The sequence below is a fragment of the Astyanax mexicanus genome, chromosome 20, assembly GCF_023375975.1.
Source record: "Astyanax mexicanus isolate ESR-SI-001 chromosome 20, AstMex3_surface, whole genome shotgun sequence".
Lineage (NCBI taxonomy): Eukaryota > Metazoa > Chordata > Actinopteri > Characiformes > Acestrorhamphidae > Astyanax > Astyanax mexicanus.
In genome coordinates this window covers 33,129,878-33,154,462 of record NC_064427.1, presented here as the reverse complement: position 1 = coordinate 33,154,462, position 24,585 = coordinate 33,129,878, and the positions used below count along the sequence as shown (strand labels likewise).

The window sequence follows — 24,585 nt, the reverse complement described above, 5'->3', positions numbered from 1 at the left end:
ATGAATACTGAAGTCATCCAGACTATGAAGGAACAATTGGACAAACCAAAATACACTTTTAAGTATTTCTTATCTAAGGTGCTTCTGAGGCTGGTAACTCTGATAAACTTATCCTGTGCAACAGAGGTAAGTCATGGTCTTCCTTACCTGGGGTGGTCCTGATGAGAGCCAGTTTCATCATAATGTTTTTAATGGTCTTTGTGACTTTGCTAACTTTTAAAGTTTTCAAAAAGTTTCTGTTACGACCCAGTCTAGGGTCAGGCCGTAACAGAAAATGAGAGTGGGCTCTCTCCCCAGACCCTCTGCCAGACCAAACACCAGACACTGAAAATTAATTAAATCAGAATTAATTTATTGATAAAAATAAGGGAAAATGACTTCAGGAGTGAGCATAGGCCAAAATAACAAATAAAACCAACTAACAATCAAAGAAAACTAACTGAACCTGCAAAATAAAGAAAACAAAATACACAAACTACCCTGACTCCCTGTCACCAAAACAGGAGAAAAAGGTAGTAAAACAAAATGGCACTCACCCCCTACTTTACCCAAAAACTAAATGTATATTGAAGCAAAAACTAAAGCAACACACAGAATGCAAAATGGAGGTGCAGGGTTGGTCTGAGCAGGAAGTTGTTCCAGGTCAGGAAAGGGGAGGAGCCCTGAACGTCTCTCTCAGGTCAGGTTTCATCTTGCCCTTTTATAGATTGCGCTCCTGGTGGCCACTCATTGTCCTACAACCAAAAACCAAACACAAACAGCACAGAGGACACACAAAGAAAAAACAATACGACCAGGGGTCGTAACAGTTTCAAATTGACTGACCTTCATTACTTAAAGTATTTTTTCTTTAATTAGTTGAGTAGTTCTTGCCATAAAATGGGTTAGAAGATTTTTCAAATAGCTCTGAGTTTCCTCTTCTGAAGTCTCCAATGCTCCACCAGCTGCTTGCGTATACCAACTGTATACGACTGTATACCAACTGTATACCTGTAACTCTTCCTCTTCACAACTTTACAACGGATGCTCTTAAACACATTAAGATGACAAGAAATTCAAGTAATGAACTCTTGACAAGTTCAGCACAGCTGTTAACTGAAAGCCTGAATTCCAGATGACTCTAATTTAGAAAGTTGACTGAGAAAATGCAGCCAAGATGTGCAAAGCTGTCATCTAAGCAAGAGGTGCCTACTTTAAAGAATCTACACATTTTGTTCACTAAATAATTAAATGTTTTTTTTCATCGTTTGGATATCCTTAGTATTAATCTACAAAGCAGACACGTTTTAAATGAAATGTAAAAAGGTATAGGTTGTTTAAACTTTTGACTGCACTGCATATATTTTTTTTAACTGGGGCACAATGTAGGGCAATAATAAATAAAACAAAGCAACAAAAAGGCATCCATATAAGGAGACTCGTTAAGACACTTTTTCTTAATCTAGAGGGATTATATGTCATCATCATATTTTAGTTAATAAAAAAGTGAACCCTGGGGTGCACTTTGTCATTTTTCCACATGTAAAGGTCATTTTGTCTCATTTTTTACCAATTGAAAGGGCATTTTAGTGACAAGGGGTCTGGGAGCACAAGGGGTGGTGTTATCTTCTCACATGTTATAGAGAGAATAGAGTTTTTATTAGTTTTCATTATCATTATAATTTATTATTATAATTCTTACTTGCTGTCTGTACACTGTAAAAAATGATGTGCTAGTTTTTCTTAAAGTGGCAGTCCGTATTGTTTTGTTTCTAAACTGAAAGCAGAAGCATTTCTGAGTGGAGAAGGGATAAAATATTGTGTTTAATGGCACCAGTGTGCTGGAACGACCTTCCCTGCTAAGCCTTCTAAAAACTGGGGTGTCGGTCGCTTTTCGTAGGAGTTTTTCTGGCAACATCACAAGTCTTTACATACTTATGTCGCTTGTACAGCCTCTAAAAGAAGATCCGTCTCAGTTTTAATGTATGCAAGCGACTGGTGGAGCATTGGAGACTTCAGAAGGGGAACCTCAGAGCTCAGTAGCTCATTTAACCATAATAAAATCAAAGAAATGAAGATGTGAAGTTTCTGACTGAGCACTCTCTCTCTCTCTCTCTCTCTTTCTCTGACTGAACGTAACCTTGAATCGGAACTCTAGAAGGAGACCGCTTCACACCCACCCATTTCAAAATGATTCTTCCACATGCTCGGTGCAATAACCCATTCTCACCAGAGGGGACTCCAAAAGAATTTCCAAACTTACAGAAAAAAAGCTTAAAAAACCCACAAAGCTTTTTTGTTCACTTTTACTAAACGTTTTAAACAGATTTAATAATACTTAATAATATGGTTGCAATTTTTTTTTAAAGTAAAGTAAAACTAGCACATCATTTTTGGTCATTTTTACATAAAATCTTGAAATGATGTGTTTATAAGTCTATGTTTCTCCAGTAATCTATCTATCTATCTATCTATCTATCTATCTATCTATCTATCTATCTATCTATTTTTCAGATTTTTCCCCCATTTTCTCCCAATTTGGATATCCAATTGTCCCACCCCTTTGTGCGTCCCCATCACCGGTGATGCCCGTGACCCTTGGAGGATGCGGACGAGCACACGCCTCCTTCGACACGTGTGAAGTCAATCACCCCTTCAATCAACCCTATCTATCTATCTATCTATCTATCTATCTATCTATCTATCTATCTATCTATCTATCTATCTATCTATCTATCTATCTAAAACACATAAACAAGGATGCACAAATTTTAAAAATGACTATGACCATATTTCATATCCCTTCCAATGCCTGAACTAATAACCTCTGTCCATTGGTTTTCGTTATCATATACTGTAATGTGCATTTCTTGTGTCCATTGTGTTTCCTGCTTGTTCCTAAGTAGAGGGAAGTTACTAGCCGTGGTAATCGGCAGTGCGCTACTGATACTGCAAATAGAGGTTAAACTGACAAATGATGGAATGTTTCTGTAATGAGATCTTCTGGTGCCTGCAGGGGTTTCAGAGCCTGCTGTTGTTCATGTGTACGCTCTGACTGCGATTTTTCGGATGGTTCCGCGCTACCAGATATAACTTACAAATGAACAATATGGCCATGATTCAATCCATGCGGCCTCGATTAAAGTGGAATAGGCCTGTATGTACTTGCAGCTGCCGGAGCTTCTCTTGCATCATGCGACGCCCTGAATGGAGATTTTGTCAGTGAGTGATCGAAGGTGGCATTTTTCATTAGAATAGCTCAGACAGTCGGTGGCTCACTGACTCCTTCTCTCATTTTCTTTCTTTTTCTCTGTTAGTCCCTTTATCCCTCCTCGCCTTTCAGGGGCTAAATCAGGTGGGAGAGGCTGGGGCCATCTGTACTACGGCTGGTCTACAGAGCTAATAGCCCCCACAGTAGATCAAACACGCTCCACAAATGTCCCCCGAAGAACTTGCAGACGCTCACGCGCAGCCAATATCGGACCCCATACCGGCCCACTTAATGCGAGCTGGCCCGTCTTGGTCATTAACTTAACATAAGCGGCACAGCATGGTTGATTTGGGAAGATTTTCTCTTTTTTGAATATTTAAGCACAGCCAACTGCAGCAGTGTTATGTTCCTGTTTTAATGACATGCTACGTAATGTAGCATGCCGTTTGAAACACATTTGCGGGCTTACAAACGGCCAATTGCTCTCAGATGTATCATGCCACAATGTGTGGATATCTTTTCAAGCTCTTTATGAGACCAGATGACCCCAAGACAATCAACACTGGTACTCATTTTGAAGTTTTTTTTATTGATCTTTATGAAATAAATTTACTGTGCCATTAAAAAGTATCTGCCCCCCTTACAGATTTCTATTGTTTTTGCTTTTTTCATACTTACATTTTTCAGATTATGAAACTAGTTTTAATATCAGACAAAGATAACCTGAGTAAATACAAAAAGCAGTTTTGTTTAAATTATGCTTTCATTTATTACAGGGAAAAAAAGTAATTCAAATAAACCTGACTGTTCTGAAAAATTGAATTAACTGTGAATAACTACATTTTTCGGAGAGCCAAGATTAAGAAATCACTTAAACAGAACCTGTCTGACAATATGAAGCAGAATAAAAGATCTAAAAAAAAAAAAAAGAAACACATTATGCCCTGAAAAAAAACAGGTTAATAAAAAACATGAGAAAAGTCATTGACGTCTATCAGTCTGAGACTCCAGTGAACCACAGTGAGAGATTTACAAATGGAGATAACATAAAACAGTGGTTAACCTTCCCAGGAGTGACTGGCCTACAGAAATGACTCCAAAAGGGCATGGGCAACTCATCCAGGAGGTCCCCAAAAAAAAAACAGAACAACATTTAAAGAACTGCAGGCCACAACCACCTCAGTTGTATGATTCAGTTACCAGAAAGAGACTGAAAATGTACTTTCACAGCTCTTTGGCTAATTCTGTGACAGTTGTTTGCCTTTTATTCACACAAAGACAAGATAAAAAAAAAGTAGGGGATCTTTCTCTTAAAGTAGGGGATCAAATACTTAAATTCATCTAATCCAATACAAATGAACTTATAGCTTATTATTTATTTTGTTTTTGCTCTGCATTTTTTGTTGATGTTTTGTTACAAAATCAGCAGAGGGCCAAATCATTATTTTCCACCACTCATAAAACTCATAAAACTACTACTGTAAAGTAAGTAAGGGGCTATTTGAGGTTCAACCAGAAACATGCATATGTTGTGACGTGAAATCGTAGGTCAAAATTTTCAAGTGTAGTACAGCCACTTCAATACTATAATTTCACTGTACTTAGAGATGAAAAGAAGACCTGGTGACTCAAGGTACTGAAAATAGAAGCCAGTAGGCAGGTGTTGTATTGCTTTAGGGTTTTATTGTTGCTGTAGTGCAGAGCACTGTTAGCTATTGAGTCAGACCAGCAGGGAACCCTGAGCTTTCTTTCCTCGGGCCTTCTGAGAATGCTTAAAGATGGATTTCTGAGAATAAACATAAGTGTTTATGAGATTGTAGCACTATTCTTAGTTATAATAGGTTTTGATTAGACTTTAGATCTTATAACGCCCAACAGAGATGGTTTAGTTGAGATTATCGTTTTTAAGGTGTTGATATTGCTAAACATACACTGTAAAATGTTTCCTGTAAATTTTACAATAAGTTAACAGCACAAATGTTGACAATAAAGGGTTGCAAGTAATTTACTGCGGAGACAGATTACAGCATATTAATGTATAATAAGAGCAGTAATTTACTTCATTACAGCTTTTAAGAAATTGAGTAAATGTATTTCTATAATTATTATTTACAAAAAAAACATATGTACTTTAAATGTCTGGGGTTTTCAGTGCATAATGAAGTACTGTATAATTATAGCTAGCCTTACTGGCAGCAAAAACATGTATTGAATGTCTTATACAAGCTTGGTAAATGTCTATATTCTATGTACAATATTTACCTCCCAAAAAAAGGTACGTTAGTCGTTTATGTCATAGTTAAATTTATTTAATCAATATAACATGTAACACTCCTTTTTTAAATGTGCTTCAATTACTGTGTACATACACCTGCTATTTCCTGGTGCTGCCAGTAGATGGCAGTGGAGCGCTGGCTATGCTGTGACTGACTATGACTGTGACTAGCTGTAATTAGCTGTGACTAGCTGTGATTAGATGTGGCTAGCTGTGGCTAGCTGTGATTAGATGTGACTAGCTGTGGCTAACTGTGACTAGCTGTGATTAGATGTGGCTAGCTGTGATTAGATGTGGCTAGCTGTGCTAACTGTGACTAGCTGTAATTAGCTGTGATTAGCTGTGGCTAGCTGTGATTAGCTGTGACTATCTGTGATTAGATGTGACTAGCTGTGGCTAACTGTGACTAGCTGTGATTAGATGTGGCTAGCTGTGATTAGATGTGGCTAGCTGTGGCTAACTGTGACTAGCTGAAATTAGCTGTGACTAGCTGTGATTAGATGTGGCTAGCTGTGGCTAACTGTGACTAGCTGTGACTAGCTGTGATTAGCTGTGGCTAGCTGTGATTAGCTGTGACTATCTGTGGCTAGCTGTGACTAGCTGTGACTAGCTGTGACTAGCTGTAATTAGCTGTGACTAGCTGTGATTAGATGTGGCTAGCTGTGGCTAACTGTGACTAGCTGTGATTAGCTGTGGCTAGCTGTGATTAGCTGTGACTATCTGTGGCTAGCTGTGACTAGCTGTGATTAGCTGTGACAGACTGTGATTAGCTGTGACTAGCTGTGACTAGCTGTAGTAAGCTTGAATTTCCCTATCAGACCAGAGAGGCATTCGTGAAAGTTATGGTTTCTGTCTCCTGCTTTTAAACCTGTTTTTCAGGTGAGTTCTGTGCTAAAAATGCAATAATAAATCCTACTAGTCCATGTCTGTACATCTAGGTTCAGCTGTGAATCACATAAATGCTTATAATTTGGTAGAAATGAAGACAACATGTGGATGAGGGTAAAATGGTAGATGTAGTGGGTGTAGTTTTAATTAGTTGTGTTCCAGCTATATTAATAATACTTACAAATTAGATGTTCTAAGCTGTTTTGAGAGTGTTTTACAAGTATATTTTGTCCATTTAACTGGATATTGATGTGATTTTTAAGAAAACGGCTGTTCTAAGAGGGTTATAGAATTAACCTATGATTAGTCCTAGCAGTTAGCGGTTTTAGCATTTGTTTTGTTTTTCTCCCTGTTCAGTTCAATGTAAATAAGTTTGCAAGCGAACCTCCTCTGAAGGTTCTGATGTGTAATGAACATACAGTTCATATAGTGTATAAGCTGAAGTGTGTTAGAATTAGTGGTGTCAATTGATTAAAAAATGTAATCAGATTAATCACAACGCAGATGCACATTTTATATGTAAATAAAAGAATAGATGTAAGAAATGTAAACTGTACATTAGTGGGGTCAATTAAAATAATAGTATACACTTGTATGTTTGAGGGGAGATAAAATCAACGTAGGGTTCTGGAATAAAGAATGCATGATAAATTGTGGTTTTGTGTGTGTGTGTGTGTGTGTGTGTGTGTGAGAGAGAGAGAGAGAGAGAGAGAGAGAGAGAGAAACAGAGAGAGAAATATAGAGAGAGAAATAAAGCTTTCTGACCAGGTCTGAGCTGGAAGTTCACAGCACGCCGTTCAATCGTTCAGCCGGAATACACATCAGTGCATTGGGCAGGGGCGGGGCAGATTACAGGGGAAGTAGGAGTTAAACTTGGTGCCTTAATTAACTTGCGTTAAAAAAATAGTCACGCGTTGCTGATTCCAAATTAACAGCACGCGTTAACGCTTTAACGTTGACAGTCCTAGTTAGAATATACTGTATATATATGGGTAAATTACTACTACTTAAAGTATACAGGTTTATAGTATAGTATACTATTTAGTGTCAGGCTAAAGATGTCAGAGACAAAAAGAAAGCTAAATATTTTTCTGTATTATATATATATACACTTATTTCTCGACTTTGCGCCTACATTTGTATGTTTTATACAGTGATTTATAATTAAACGAAAATGGAATATGTAAATGAGATTTCGTAATGGAAAGAAATGTTCAAATAATTTTTAGACCAGAGATGCATTCGTGAAAGAGCAAGTCATGGTTTCTTTCTAATGCTTTTAAAGCCTGGGACCTGAAATATCTACACTAAATGAGTCCATCTCAGAACATTGTTGAAGTTCACTGAAGCACACTGACCAGAAGGTAGCATCCCATTGTTATAGAGACCATTGCATTCTCCTCAGCCACCATGCACAGCAGTTCCAGGTGCTGTTTGTCTCTGACCAAACAGATGCTATTTGTCCCTGGTCAAACAGGTGTTAGTTGTCCCAGGAACACAGCAGGTGAAGCAGTACTTTACTGAGGCTTTGAAAAGGCCAGAAGAATCAGGGCATTTTCCTCCCTCAGGAATACACAGCAGGCTGCCTTCAGTCTCATTCCAGCTCTTAGGGAATTCAGACCTGTCCTTATGTTCTCTAATAGCTGGGAACGATGCACAGCACGGCACTCAGCTTCGCCCCACAATAACAAGCAATCGCTTCCGAGTAATTTATTAATCAGGCAATCAAGTCGTTTATTGCTGGACTCATTCCAGTCCCAGACAATAAAAGGCATGTGGGGATTCTCGCCCGTGCCATTATTAACTCAGATGGTCTGAATGAATCGTTCCAGAAACGGGAAAATGTTACACAAGTCAAACGCAATCTGAGTGGTCTAAGCGATTGTGGTCAGCATTTTCCCACCGAGGTCAAGCCCTTGCTCTCTATTTGCTTCAAAGTTCATGCTGGGTACCTTAACCTTAAGTTCTTTGAAAGGCAAATCCAGCTCTTGATTTCATTATGATCTCTCTACGATAAATGAATCATGGGATTAATTAGGGGCCATCAATATTCCAGTCCCATTGAGCAGTTTTTATACATTAGTATTAATCATGCCGCCGTTTCTCTAAAGTCCTCCGAATATGTCCTTGTCGTATATTAGTTTTGTGACTATCAATCAGTAGGACCATGGCTATCACAACCCAAAATTACTGATCAGATGATTATCAGCAAGGTTTTCTTGGACAAAAGAGCAATTTAGCATGTACTTTTTAGCATGAGCATTTAGCGTGCGGCTTTTGAAAATAAAATGCCCAAAAACAAGGTTCATCAGAGGAATGCCTTAAAATGGGACACTTTTGGTTCACTATAGAATAGGGGTTCCAAAAATGAAGGCCACACACAAAATTGAAACACTAAATACTTCATACAATTATAAGTGATTCCCAAAAACCCATCATAACTTAAGTAGTAAATAAACCCGTTCAGACATTCACATGCAGTTCCACCCATGCTAGTTTGCTTAATAACTGCACCTTTATATATATATATATATATATATATATATATATATATATATATATATATGTGTGTATTTTTTTTGCAAAATTAATTCTTCAGAAATGCATGAATATTTTAGAGATATATTCAGTATGTATACTTTTACACAGAACTATTAAATTGAATTATTGTTACTTAATTTCAAGATGGCGGCAGCCGGAGAACTACCTGAAGGTACTCTGTGTATAAACAGTGTTTTTTAATAAACTACATGTGCATTTTCAAAGTTCTCGATGCCTCAGTTCTAAATTCTGCTAAAAAAAAAGTCTGGCTCTATGCTTTAACATATAAAGTATCAGGTTGTCGAGTGGTCCAGCAGTCTAAAGAGCTGACACTATAATCGAGAGATCCCCGGTTCAAATCCTGGTCATTCAGCTTGCCATCAGCTGCCGGAGCCCTGGGAGAGCACAATTGGCCTTGCTCTCTCTGGGTGGGTAGAGGTCTCTCTTTTCCCTCATCTCTCCTAGGGTGATGTCGATCAGCACAAGGCGCCTGTGAGCTGATGTATCAGAATGGAGCGCGCTGGCTACTCGGAAATGCTACATCAGCAGAATATAATTTTTTTTGCTGTATTTATCATGGTGTAGTGAATATGAAGACTCTTAATTCTGAGAATGCATGTTGTCAGGGTTTACATTTTTCAGCATTTAAATAATTTTATTTATTTAATTTCGGAATTTCAAAAGATTATATTAATATACACATTTATATGAAATCATCTTTTCACCAGTGTAGTACAAGCATTAGTGATACATTTTATAACACTGCTCTAATTTGTGCTATATTTACTTTCATTTTCTGCTTGGTCAGAATTCTAGCCGTTGGTGATGACTCAAAGAACCATCATTTGGCATAAACATCAAATTAAAAGGGAATTAAATCTGTAGTTTATTTAATGTTAAATAGTAAGATGTTGAAACAATGCCACAATATCAATGATGATCAGTCTTTTAAAACTTAAGTATAATTAAGCATGGGTTCAAACTTGGTATGATGTGATTTAACTGTGAATAAATGTTAAAATGTCAACAGGAAAATAAATATTAATCTTTAATTTTAGGACTGTATGCAGTTCAGTCTCACTTGTAAACTTGTCCCACTTACTATCAAAATCAAATTTCCACCAGTGTTGGAGCATAAAGAAGGATGGGATTTTTTTTTTAGAGTCTTGGTTCCTGTCAGTGCTCCTTCCTAATGCCTCTGTTTTCTTGCCACTGTTTCCCTGGGTTTACTCCTTAGGGGCATCATTAGGGGATAGTTTAAGCACTGCCAAATGCAGCGGTTAGATATTCATGTTTTAATGACATGCAATGTAATGTAGCATGCTGTTTGAAACACGTTTGAAAGCTAACAAACATTCAGTTTGCTCTCAGATGTATTATGGCAGAGCATGTGTGGCCACTATTTAGCGCCTTCTGAAGAGCAAATGTCCCCAAGACGATAAAGATTGATATGGTGTTTTTTTTTTCCCCACTTTCTGCTGCCTCTGTAGCTCACAGTCAGTGACGAAAATAACTGCTCTGCACTTCATGCAAATGAGCCTGGTGTCATATTGCATTTAACCAATCGGGCGGAGGAAATACCACTTACCTTTCTCTAAAGTAGCATCGTCATGCTCTTCTCTTTATTCCTGAACATTTCACATTGAAATAAAAAAGGCCATGGTTTTACACAGAGACTGAGATTAAGCACAGTCCTGTACTACACAACCTTTTGAATGGAGATTTCAAAATGAATGGAAAACACAGACATCCCAAGTTGCAAAAGTTGATTTCAGGGAGATCTGCTTTCTCTCACTCACTGAACAAATCCCCTCCGGGAGGGGGAAAAAACACAGCCCGCCCACACTAAAAATTGATTGGCTGTCTCACAGACTCTTTGCAGAGAACAGGCCAATCAGAACCCTCTCTGTTTTCTCTCTCTCCTTCCCACACGCAATTAGAGAAAAAAGGTCTTTGTGTGCAGTGCACTCTTGGGGCACTCGTTCTGAATTCCGGGAGATTATATGTGAATCACGGGCATCAGGGAGCCGCTACCGAAATGCAGGAGACTCCCACAGCTTCAGGGAGACTTGATTTGTCTGGAAAACATAGTCTAAGACTAGTCTGAATCCCTATCCAGGAAACTTATCACAGAACATTACCATTTACAGTAAAACTTTGGTGGGGAGGTGATCAATAATTTTGTAGCTGACATTATTCCATCAGGACATTAAAACAGTATGGAAGCACTTAAAGTGTTATTCCCACTCTTGGTGCTGGGTTAAAGGGTGGATAAGGGTCTCTTAGACCACCATTTGAAGGGAAAACCACTGTTTGTTGCAGTTATTTGTATCTCACTCCCGGTAAAAATAAAGCTGCTGAACTGAACTACTGTATGTCTTTGCTTCCTTTGCTTTGCCCCCAGTGATGCTATAATAGGTTACTAGTTAAGCCTTTGAACTGTTTTGTTCAAAGGCTGTTTTGGTGTTTTTTTTCTCCGTTTTTGTCAGTTCCTATTTCATGTCTTATAACACAGTAATTATATCAGACTGTCACATGCCCTGATCTCTTTTACTCCAGAAGTCATATGGCTGCTCAAAAATATAATCATTTAAAATGTAAAAGGAAGCAGAATTGATATATTTTCCTGGAACTGATCATGTTTTGGTCAAAATTTTCCAAGAGCCTGTTTTTTTTTTTTTTTACTTCTTTTTGAATGTATAGACTTTACATATATTCACAGCTAAGATATCTTTTTTAAAATGGTTAGATTAGAGTGTTTATGAGTTGAAAGCATAAGAATATTGATGATAGTTCATTACATGGCTTATTAATTATTACTTTGATAAAAAACATGGAGAAACAGCATCAGGCAGACTTATCTTTCTTGATAATCAATAATCACACCTCTAGGATACATGTAGATACTAAAAACCTGGCAGCCTATACCTTTCTGTATTTTATTCAGGACACACAAAGAAAACTATATACAAAAATGTGAACTTTTTAGTCTAAATAAATAAAAATTTGGTTTAGTGTAAAATAACTACTTAGTAAAAATGTGCAAGTAAAATAAAAAAATATATAAAGTACTGCCATACCTAGCTTTAGTTTGAGTGCAGGTAGTTTCACACTTTTTCTGTGAACACTTTTAAGTCATTTACTGATATTATTTGGTTTGAAACACTAAAGGTAAATAATATTGGCTGGGGAAGGAGATCTCACTTTTTTAGGGTTTTTTCTCAATGGGTTTCTTGTAGATTTAGCTTTACCGCACTGGGATGTGATCACTATTTTTAGAAAGAGTAAGTTCCGCCCTTTCTAACCATATATGGATTATGTTTATGTGTGAAGGGATTCCTGAGTAATTAAGCTGAGAACACAAGGTGCGATTTTGGACGGAAAATCCGTCAGAAGGGCCTTATGGGTTAAAGTAGCAAACTTGCTGGTTTGTGTGGATAATTGGTATCCCATCCATCTTATCACACGTTGTCAGGCCATGCAAGACAACACCTTACAGCATATACTGGTTTTGTCCCTTGAGGAAACACTTTATGACCTGTTTCTGTAGTTTTCAGGCATTTTAAGATCGCTAAAAGCACAAACTGTACCAGGAATACATTGTAGAAAGGATTATCATCCACAGTGGACAGTGCAGTGGTAATGATACAGACAGGCAGAGTCTGGCTAGAATTGTTTATGTGAACAGACGAATAACATTCAATGCAGGAGTCCAGCATTACGTTTAGAACATTCAACTGCATGTCTCCTTAGAAATAGTCTAATTAGTCCTGTTTAATTGGATGAAGTGCAGCATTTGTATTGGAGAATATTTGAATCACAGTTTTTTTTAATGTACATTTTGTCTAGGTGCCAAAAATATCTAGGTGTAAATTTTGTCAGGAAGAGATTGTGTTGTGAAATCATATTTTAGCTCCCTTATTTTAAGGTATCTGACTTTAAATATACCTTTCACAAAAAAAAAGAAAAAAAAAAACAACAACAACATTCTTAATAGTATCACACTGTATCTTAGTATCTTAATTCCAGTACATGACATTCCTGTTCCAGGCACTGCATATTTTTCTTCTTTCTCTGTGAATAGCTAATGAAGTTCCAGGTAATTAATAGATGTTGTTTCAGGTGTCAGATTTTAGAATACTTAAACACACACACACACACACACACACACTGAAAAAAAAACATGAAGCGTGCCCCACACTGGGACTGAAAAAAAAACTGTGTTCTATATTCTCTGAATTTATGCTGTTTTCTGACTGAGATTACACTGTTTACACTTTTATTTTTATGTGTTTAGTATTCTTCTTTTCTTTTTTTCACCTTTTATCTGAAAGCTACATCGCCTATGCCTGGAGAATGATAGAGCTGTTCCATTTATAAACACTGTTTTACCCCAAAATGCACCAACAGTAGGAGTAGGAAACAAGGAAACAAGGCGTCTGGCTCATTTCCGAGTGGAACGAATGGAACTCCAAGGTTGCTATAAAGGTCAGCTGCTGAGCGAAGCCACAGTATTGGCCATTAGCAGTTTACAAAGGTGTTGACAGGTCCAGGCCCGCATTTGATATGATTAAAGATGGCCATTGTCTGTTTATAGTCTTGTTTTTTGCAGCAGCAGACTGCCAGAATTCGCCTTTAACCGTCTGACAGACTCAGCCACCCAGCAGTGGCCGTTACATAATTTTCTCCCTCGGGTAAAAACAGCGTCGGCTGTGGGTCTGTCCAGATAAGTACAGGGGCAGCGCTGTACATGAGTCAGATTCAAACCCCAAGCAAAGGCAGCTTATCCGAATAGGATGTTGTTTGGTGTTTTAAGAAACGCTTTTAGAGTTTGGGGTCGAATGACCCCAAACATAAAATGCTAACGTGTACAGTCTTAGAAATAGAAGTCCTACAAAGAGTTATTTGAACAATGCAACAGAAGAACCACTTTTGATTCTGTCGCAAGTGGAAGGTTGAGAAGATAGAAGTAAATGTAGAAATATAAATTTAATATAAAGAAAATGTTTAAACAAAAGCAAAATACACAAAACACTAACAGAACAGAAAACAATAAAAACTAACAAAACAATAATATAAACATATTATATATTTTACACAGGAAAATTGCCCACAAAAGAAAAAAAAAACATTGCAACAAAGGGGCCTGAATACAGGAGGAGGGTGAGGAACACCTGGGACCAGTAAACGAGGGGGTGGGATTACAAACAAGACACAAGGTGACAACACTAATAGAGACAGGACCATGTGCTTGCAGAGGAAAACAAAACAAGGAAAACAGCAACAAACAGAGAAGTAGGACAGAAACTGAAAATAACAAGACATAAAGGGCATTACATTATAGGAATTACCCCCCACTCACTAATTAGGACTCGCCCTATCACTAAGAATACCCCCAAAACTAGGAGGGTGAAGACAAGTACATGTCTTTTACAATACATATGAAGTCAGACAAGACACTGCAGCTGATACAGCATACCTGGGAAGCCAACAAGCTCAGAGGAAAGCACTGCAACCCAGCTCTGATACATCAGCTAACAGACACCTGTGCTGATTAACATCACATGGAGTGGATGGAAGGAGTGATGTGGGGAGAGAGCGCCATCTACCCAAACAGGAAGAGCAAGATCAATTGTGAACATGGAAACATGGAAAGCAGGGGTGAAACCAAATTCCTTTGGGAAACCAGACAGGACAAAACTGGTCGTGAGAGGAAGGAAGGAAGGAAGGAAGGAAGGAGGAGACAAAAGAGAAAAGACTATTTTCAGACTTCCAGCTCAAACCCAATTCAAATTGTCTGGTGTATCCAGATTATATCCAGATTGATTTTTGATGGTCTGGACAGTCAGAAACCACATAAAAAATATTTTTGCAATTCATACCTAAACCCCATTTGGAGGTGGTTTAAACTGTGATTCTAATCAGATTTGTTCAGATTTGTGTCAGTCTGGATTCTCTAGATACTTTAATCATATTTCAATGTGTCATTTCCCTCACTCACAATGCATCAAAGAACAGCCACAGCCTCATCACATCCAGAGCAACGAACGTTGGGGGTTTAAGAAAGAAACAACCATGTTACGACAGCAAACCAGACATGCAGATATGTTTGTGATGTCCTGACAGGCAAATCCAATCTCATCACTTGCAAATAACTGTGAACCTTGACAGTCTTCTTGGGCTGGTGAGTGGTTGGGGTGAAGCTGATGTAGCAATTGAGTCTCCTAGTAAAACTTTCATTTATAAGGGTAGTGATGGATTCAAAGAAGGAATAGAATGGCCTGCTTCTTAATTGCTAAATTTGTTCTTTTTTAGTTGAACTTTACACCCTGTTCAATTATTGGGTTTGACTGTTTTAACCATGATCATTGCTAGCAGTAGTACACAAGCCAAAACCAAACCTTGTAATCTCCATAGACAAACATTACTTGTGCAGAACACATCACATTAAACAGCCCAGAGACTTTGACCTTGGCTGTATCATAGAATGTCCCAGGCCTAGAACCACATATCTAAAAGAGGGTTAACAGGGAGCAATGCCTTTTAAGATGAAACGTTGTGCAACCTCAAGTTTGCATTCCTATTTTGTCCCACAAGGTACCATACCCTTCAAACTGTACTTGGGGGAGTTATGTAGATTTCCCAGCTGGGCAAGCCCTTTAAATTTGACAGAGCTGCATGTAGTCATTCTCAATTTGGTCAATTTATTTTCAGTTCTGGTTAGTCTCTTATTCTAATATCAATAAATCACCAGCTTCTTGTCGTTCAAAGACGGTGTCCCCTCAGCAATTATTGATCTTGCTGCCTTGCCTGGAATGTCCTGTTAGAGCTGCACCAGTCCAGTGTAAGTGATGTTTTATGAAGTGGAAATTTTTTAAAGCTTTAAACCTCACAGTGTAGAAATGTGTGAATTCTGGAATGCCTTTCCTCAGTTTCCTGGCTCAGGGGTCTTCATGGATTGGATTTCCACCACAGCCAATGAGTCATTAAAGAACCTAAGATCAGTATACACAATACTGAGCATCTGCCATTGGACGCTCTGGTGTTCTCTGAAACAAATTCTCTGGAGTGATGGGTCACAATTCACCATCTGTTTAATGGAGGGAATCTGCATTTGGCAAATGCTAGGACAACTCAACTTGCATAGGACCATCTGTAAACTTTGGTCAAGGAGGATAATGGTCCAAGTCTCTGTGTTTTTAGCAAGGTAAATTTTAAATCTAGACATTCTTTTACTAGTGTTTGGGGAGGCCATCTCCAGTTTCAAGTAAGACAAAGCATCCGTGCATGAAATGAGGTTTAAAAGAAGCGTCTTGCTGAGTTTGGTGTGGAAGAACTTGACCTGTGCTGAGCCCTGAACTAAACCTCATTTAACACCCCTGGGTTCAACTGGAACACCGTCTGGCGACCTGTCTTATTGTCCAATCAGTGCCTGGCTTACCAATAGTCTTGTGGCTGATTGGAAGCCAATCCCTACAGCCATCTCTGTTCCAAAGTCTACTGAAAAGCCTTCAAAGATGAATGGGGACAATTAAAGCATTGTAGCATGGGTGGAACCCTGTGTTAATGGTCTTGGTTTCAAAAAGAAATGACCAAGAAGTAAATATAGATGTAATGTGCAGATGTATTCATTGACTTTACAGGCAGAACACATTTATTAATTAATCTTCATTTTCTACTTACAGTATTCCAGGCTGGTGGGTTGTGGTAGGTCTAGAGCACAACTTGAACCATTTGGTGCAACACAATCAATATGACTCCTGTATTTTTTTATTTACACCTATTGATTGTTTGCCTCTTGGTTTGGTTTGTTACAACAAACTATTTTACAACATGCTCTCCACATATTAATCAGATATGTTTGGGGTAGGAGCAGAGGTGGAAAGTAATGAATTACATTTACACAAGTTACTGTAATTAAGTAGATTTTATGAGTAATTTGTCATTTTTAAAGCAGTTTTTAAAATAGGTACTTTTTTACTCAAGTACATTTTGACACAAGTAATTTGCTTTATTACATTGGAAAGGTTCTCGCTACTGAGTAAAAAATAAAATGCTGGTGAAAAAAAAACAATTGTCACGGATGCTCGTGCGTGGAATAATGAGGCAATAACGTCCTCATGCCATACAAAATGTGCCCCGCAGGACAGAGCTGCTTTCAAAACTTCCACATCAAACCCGCAAAAGCATGTGGTGTAAGTATTTTTATCGTCAAACAAGCTGCTTGGATGTTTTAAAAAAAACATGTAAATAGCAGTTAAAGCATAACAATGGCAAGTTAAAAAATAATAATGAACTGTAAAACTATAAAAATATGGTTTATTGTCACATATATGACCATAACTTTTAACAGTGAAGAAAAAAAAATGGATCATAGAAACCTATACCACTTGTTCTTGAAAATGTTTTATGGGGTGGTCTGAACAAATACTGCCTGAAAGGTCCAAATTATTATGTGGAATAATAGTTCATTAAAAACGAATTAATTTATGATTAGTACTTTTAACATCACATAATTAAAAGTAACTAAAAGTACATTTAGTTTAATTTTTTACATTTTAAATTAAGTACTTTTTACTTTTACTCAAGTAGATTTTTAGATGGATACTTTTACTTTTGCTTGAGTAGAAATTTAGCAAAGTAAAGGTACTTTTACTTAATTACAATTTTCAGTACTTTTTCCACCTCTGTGTAGGAGTAAGAAAGTAAATACAAGAAAAAGGTCCTGCCTTCTTGGCTAGAGCTGATATCTGTGCTGTTTAATGTGGAACATAGTTGTAGTAAATATGTGAGTAATATACTGGCTTAAACTGGCTATGGGAGCTGTTTGGCTCCAGCCTTTGACTAAAAAAAAAAAACATCTAATAGTTGGGTTGAATGGAGGTCAGATCTTATTTTTACCAGAAATTAACCACTCCAGTATTTATTTGGGTCCATACTAAGACCTCCTTCTTGTAAGGCTCTTGGTGCATTTTTTTGAGTCTGTATCTGCGTGCAATGACTGTATTCAACCAATCTAAACAAAGTGTTTTAGAGTTTTCTATCTTGATTTGGTTGCTTTGGTCCTCATCCAAGTGCAATTACTGTATTTACTCCTGCTCATCTCATTTGCACCATGTGACTGAAAAGTGAATTTAGATTTCTTTTTAAAGATCTCCCTTGAATAAAAAAATGCAAATGTGTAAACACCTTTAAATATGAAAAAAAAAAAATCTAACAGATAGACCAATACATGTGATAGGTGAACTGCGTATGGCAAACTGCCTCCTAGGTGTGAATGTGAAAGTGAATATTTGGCACCCTGTCCAGAGGCTACTCTTGCATTGTGCCCAATGATTTCAGATTGGTCCTGGACACACCGTGATTATGACCAAGAGAAATGGGTGCGAGTTGTTCCTAAGTGGAAAGTGGAAAGAGGAAAAAAGACAGGAACCACAGATGGTTCTAAGGAGTTTGAGGCTACACAATTTTAGGCCCTAATTTCCAGCCACCAACATGAAAAGCCTTAGATCAAAGGTAAACCGCTGTTCACTCTGTGCTTGCTCAGTTTCTACTGTGTGTGGAAGGTTGAAGGATGCAATCCAGATGATTGCAGAGTCATCACTGGTGCCTCACAAGCCCCTAACAAACGTCCACCAGGTTTGATATCTAGACCTGTTGGCGACTGTTGGAGACTGATGGAGGGTTTTTAAAAGTCTTGTAACTCATGAACCTCAGGTAAGAGGATAAGTATAATAGATGCCTTTCACATGGCATTCCTTTTGAATACCCCTATCAAACTGAGTAGTCTTTGAATGGGTACACTGTAACCAACTGCTGTATTTTTTACAGTAAAATTATACAGTAAATAACTGTTTGCATGCTGGAATGCCTTATAAAAACAGCTGCCCCTTGTACAGGGGTTGGACAATGAAACTAAAACATCTGTCATTTTAGTGTGGGAGGTTTCATGGCTAAATTGGAGCAGCCTGGTGGCCAATCTTCATTAATTTCACATTGCACCAGTAAGAGCAGAGTGTGAAGGTTCAATTAGCAGGGTAAGAGCACAGTTCTGCTCAAAATATTGCAATGCACACAACATTATGGGAGATACCAGAGTTCAAAAGAGGACAAATTGTTGGTGCACGTCTTGCTGGCGCATCTGTGACCAAGACAGCAAGTCTTTGTGATGCATCAAGAGCCATGGTATCCAGAGTAATGTCAGCATACCACCAAGAAGGACGAACCGCATACAACAGGATTAACTGTGGATGCTGTAAGAGGAAGCTGTCTGAAAGGGATGTTCGGGTGCTAACCCGGATTGTATCCAAAAAATATAAAACCACGGCTGATCAAATCACGGCAGAATTCAATGTGCACCTCAACTCTCCTGTTTCCACCAGAACTGTCCGTCACCACAATAAATTATTGTGGTCTAAAACCAGGTGTTTCAGTTTCATTGTCTAACCCCTGTATATATAACAGATATTTCTGAAGAATTTTCTAGCTTTGTTTTGAGAATACACACCAGGTAAAAACACATCAAATCTGCCACATAGAGGAGCTTCCTAAATTGGACCCAATAATAAACTGTACTATTAACATCAAACATTTATTGCTATGTTACATAAATGTTACATCTTTCCTATTGGCCCCTGACATGTTGTTAAAAAATAATGCAAAAAAATGTGTTATTAAACTAATATTTTAAAATCCAGGAACATTTAGGAGTAAAAATGACAACAAAAAGCATCATTACTGATTACAATAACAATTTCGTACTCAACAAGTGTATGCCAATGTATGTTTATATTTTCATTGCATGGAAACATTAATCCTGCATTGCAGTTTATTGCCAGCACTTTGCCACACTTAACAGTGCAGATGGTAACTTGCTCTTTTAGCCAACAACACGTTGGCTAGACAAACAACCATTATGTAAAATATACTGGAATACCCCATGGAAAAAAGCCCTGGTGGGCAAGACTTCACACTGATGCTAAGCTAGGATTGGGGGACACACACATTAGAGAGTTCAGTCACGCTCCTCAACACCTTGGAACAAACTCTGAAATACTACACCTCCAAAGAGTTTCCGTTAACCCAACTTGTAGTTTAAGTTGGAGAATAAACTCACACAATGTAACACTTTCACACATTTTTGTTTAACTCCAGATTTTTTAACTCCAGAAATTTGCTATGTATACATTAATTTGCTCTACTCTTGCTCCACAGTAAATATTTGTAATTTTAAAAATTTACAGGAAGTTTTACAGTGTAAAGTATCGTGAAGATTTATCTTTTCTTATTATCGGAAAGGCTTACTAATTTGAGTATTTATTAATACTGGCAGGACAGATATTGAAAGGTGCTTATTGCTATTATTGAAGCTATAATTTTACCTTTTTAACATTTAAATGACGTGGTTACTGTTTAGAACTGTAGTATCTATACTGTATTATTTGTGTCGAAATTTACTCTATGTCACGTCTGGCGCTGAAAGTCTTCCTGTCACATGGCACAACACATGACTCTTCCAGGAAGCAGGTCACCTGAGTACTACTTTTACAATCCTATATTGGCAACGTTTAAAAATTTACAGGAAGCTTTTTACAGTGTAAAGTATCATACAGATTTATCTTTTCTTATTATCGGAAAGGCTTACTAATTTGAGTATTTATTTGCTTGTACTTTATTAACCGAGGACACTAATCCCTTTGCTTGGTCTTGTCTGCGAGGGTAATCTAGTTCTCTACAAAAGTGCATTTGCGCTTTGTTTGCAGTGCTGTCACTTACTTTGCTTTGGCAAACGTTCCAGCCTACGCTGCAGCAATAGGTAAGCTGGAGTCATGATTATTCTCTCAACTTGGTACATATCTCTGAGCCGCTGCCAAGGCTCGTTCTGACATGGCACATCAATATTTGTTCCGCGGGATCCGTTAAGCGTAGGTGAAAGGGATGTCTGTTTGCATACTGTGTGAGAGTATGTGCGCGGTTGCGAAAGCAGGCACACAAGGAAACTGTGCAGAATCACAAGGTCACCTTGTCATTTTGTCACTCACTGTGATGCCTATCACAACAATGTGACATCAGTGCTTTGGCAAGAGTCCAGCGCTCTGATTTTCAGCCCTGTTACCCAAATAGGAAATTGTCTGTTGGAGAAATAGGCTGCAAACTAGGTGGGAATAACGAGTAGCGGCTCCGCTAAGAAGAGCCAATACTGGCAGGGCAGATATTGAAAAGGTGCTTATTGCTTTTATTGAAGCACTTGTGCTCTCTCTCTCTCTTTCTCTCTCTCTCTCTCTCTCTCTCTCTCTTTTTTTTCTCTCTGAGACTCTCTCTCTTTCCCTCTCTCTCTCCTCCTCAGCCCCCCATCATCCCCCCTCTCCCCCCCCCCTTTTCTTGTAGATCCATCTCCTACAGCTTTAGCTAAAGCGGTTCAGGAGCACCAGATGCCTGCTGCTGTCACTCAGCCAGACGCCCTAGCCAATCGGTGGGCAGTGTAGGCGGGGCTTCGTCGCCTCAGCTTGTCGAGTACGCCGTGCCTGTGAAAATAATCAATGGGAACTCTCTCTCAGTGGCTGAGCTTCTCTCTCTCCAAGTTGCGCTGGATTTTAAACGGCCACTAGCTCTCTCTATCTGTCTCTCTATTCTTTCTCTTATTCTATCTCTCTCTCTCTCTCTCTCGTTTTTTCTCTCTCTCTTTCTTACCAAATGCTGAGCATAGGCTCCTTTCTGCAGCATTAATTACTCCACTCTGAGAAAGAAAGAGAAAGAGAGAGAGAGTGTGTGAGAAGAGCAGCAGCAGGAGGAGGCGCGCAGGGAGTGTGTGTTGTGTTGTGTTGGTGTGTTGGAGTGAGTGAGTGTGAGTGTGTGTGTGGAAGAAGAAGAAGAAGAAGAAGAAGCTGAAGTGTGTGAAGAATGTGTAAGCCCGTGTGCTTGATCTTCGTGGCATGGCTCATCGCTCTGCTCGTCTACCCAGGTAAGACCCCCGGTGCCTGGGATGGATGAGGGGGGGGGGGGTAATTGAGGGTGGTGGGGTAGGGATGGTGGGGGGAGTGTGTGTGGGGGGGGGCTGTGATGTGCATGCTGGACAGTGCTGTGCTTTCAGGGCAGTTCAGCTGAGTGGACACAAGTGTTTGTGACAGTGATGCTGCTTTTTTATGAGGGGTGGGAGGAGTGTGTGTGTGTGTGTGTGTGTGTGTGTGTGAGAGAGAGGAGAGGGGGGTGTTGATGGTTGATGGACTGCTTGTCTTGTTTGGGGTTTGAAGAACTTTCTTTTTATAGTAATGTAGTAATGTAGTAATAACATAGTAATAGCATAGTAATAATAAAATTCACAATCATGTATATGCATTATTAAAAAATAAGTAAGAAACATGTTAGGTTTATCTAATATTATTACTAATATTTTTTTAAACTACCATTCAGAAGTTTTGAGTCACTTTTCATATAAGTAATTGTTTTACTATTTATTTTATTTTGTATGTATTATGTAGTGTATTTATATTAAGGATGTGCAAATCAGGTTATGTTGCCCCCCTCTATTTGATCCAAGTCTGCTAATGCATATAAGTATCCGCTGATCTTTGTGTTTGTATAAATAATAATACAGCCACACAGTTTAGATTACTAAATACATACTAAAGTAAAATATTTTAAAATAATTTATATGATGAGACATTCTGGACTGATTAATATTGACTGTTTAATTACTTTAGTTTCATTGTATGTTTAATATACAGCTCTGGAAAAAATAAGAGACCACTTAAAATTATGAGTTTCTTTGATTTTACCAAATTAAGAAAACCTCTGGAATATAATCAAGAGGAAGATGGATGATCACAAGCCATCAAACCAAGCTGAACTACTTGAATTTTTGCACCAGGAGTGCAGGCATAAAGTTATCTAAAAGCAGAGTGTAAGACTGGTGGAGGAGAACAAATAAAACTTGTTTTATTTGCAATATTTGGGGTCTGAAAGCTCTGTATCGTTTTGTTATTTCAGCCATTTCTCATTTTCTGCAAATAAGTGTTCTAAATGACATTATTTTTATTTGGAATTTGGGAGAAATGTTGTCTGAAGTTTTTAGAATAAAACAACAATATTCATTTTACTCAAACATCTACCTATAAATAGCAAAATCAGAGAAACTGAAGTGGTCTCTAATTTCTTTCCAGGGCTATATACACATACACCCTGTCTCTTCTTTAATTCACTTAGTCCCAGTTTAAATACTTAAATAAAATATTTACAGTACATTTTTATAATAGAAAAAATAGAGCACTGTGAAATATAGTGATTTATTACTATAAATCACTATATTTCACACTGCTATATTCTACACACTGCAGAAAGGTTCCACTATGTTAGTGCATTATTATTATTATTATTATTATTATTATTATTATTATTATTATTATTATTATTATTATTATTATAGTTTTGGACATTTTATTCATATTTATTTATGATTCCATGTTTCACTTTAAAGTTTTCCACTTTTCACACTGCAAACTTTAACTAAACTCTTTGATTTACCTTCTGAGAAGTCTCCTTAGTAGTGCAGCCGATTGACAATATTGTCCGTTAATGGTACCTTGTGGACACTAGACTAAAAAAAGACATGGGAAAGACTTGGATTGCATTTAAAAAAGAGCCAATTCCTGATCCATTATATTATTTCCAGATTGACATTGATCAAGAGTCCATGTATCAGTCCCATGTTTTAGATGAGACATCATTAATAAATAGACTAGGGGGGCACCATGCTGAAAGTTTTTATGCAATTTTTTTCTATTGCAGTTTTAAAAATACATACATTCTGGTTGCTTCAACATGGCATGATATTAGTAATGCATGTTGTGTATCCAATATTGAAGCAAAATAAATTACATCCGGCAGGTAAAATTGATCTCTGGTAGCTATGTCATGAAATAAAAGTAGTGCAAACAATAATAAAAACATAGAAAATATATGTTTTATTAATTTGCCTTATGTGACATGCAGATCCTGTGACTATTGCACATGTCCACATGGTGATGACAGTGATGACAATGCTGAAATGACATATTGTGCAGAAGCATATTTAAATAACAATACTATTGATGGCTCGGAGGGATGAAATGCTGTGTGTAAAGGCTGTGTGTGTTTTATTGGGAAGTGTCAAGCTTGCTGATGTCTCACTGATGTGTGTGTGTGTGTGTGTGTTGTACTGTAGGATCAGAGACTGTGAGGGACTTAGGATACACTCTATAGCCAGTGCTTTACTGACTGGACACATTATGACTTGATGAGTTGATATTGGCTTATCAAATCTTTTTTTTTTTTTTTTTTTTCCAGATACATGATGTGATTTAAATTGATAGTCTAAACAGTTATTGCTGGATGATATGCACATTTTTTTTATTTAAGTTGATACAATATCATTCTGATATTGATATAAACAGGACAAAAGAACAAAAGTATTAAAGCATATGTTTGATATGATACAAAAATTTATCATGATACAATAACATATTGCCATCATATTTCTAAGCTCTTTGGACAGTATACTCTATTTTGTTGTTGTAGGTGGAGCATATTTATTGTTTTAAGCTTTTCTCTTGATATCATATGTTAGAGTTAACATTGTGTAATTTGCATGTATTTTGAGATCTCCCATGTCTTTTAAAATTGTTTAAAGATGCCCTTTCGCTAAAAATCCAATTTT

At 37.7% G+C, this 24,585-nt stretch overlaps 1 protein-coding gene across 1 annotated transcript in view; it reads left to right on the top strand.

Annotated features, from left to right (window-relative positions):
• The first annotated feature begins 21,451 nt into the window (after positions 1 to 21,451).
• The window catches only part of opcml (opioid binding protein/cell adhesion molecule-like), a 456,624-nt gene continuing 453,490 nt past the window's right edge, over positions 21,452 to 24,585 (top strand). Inside the window, exon 1 of the mRNA XM_049468806.1 lies at positions 21,452 to 21,855. Coding sequence (XP_049324763.1) covers positions 21,795 to 21,855 — 61 coding nt within the window. The 5' untranslated portion in view covers positions 21,452 to 21,794. The remainder of the gene's footprint in view (positions 21,856 to 24,585) is intronic.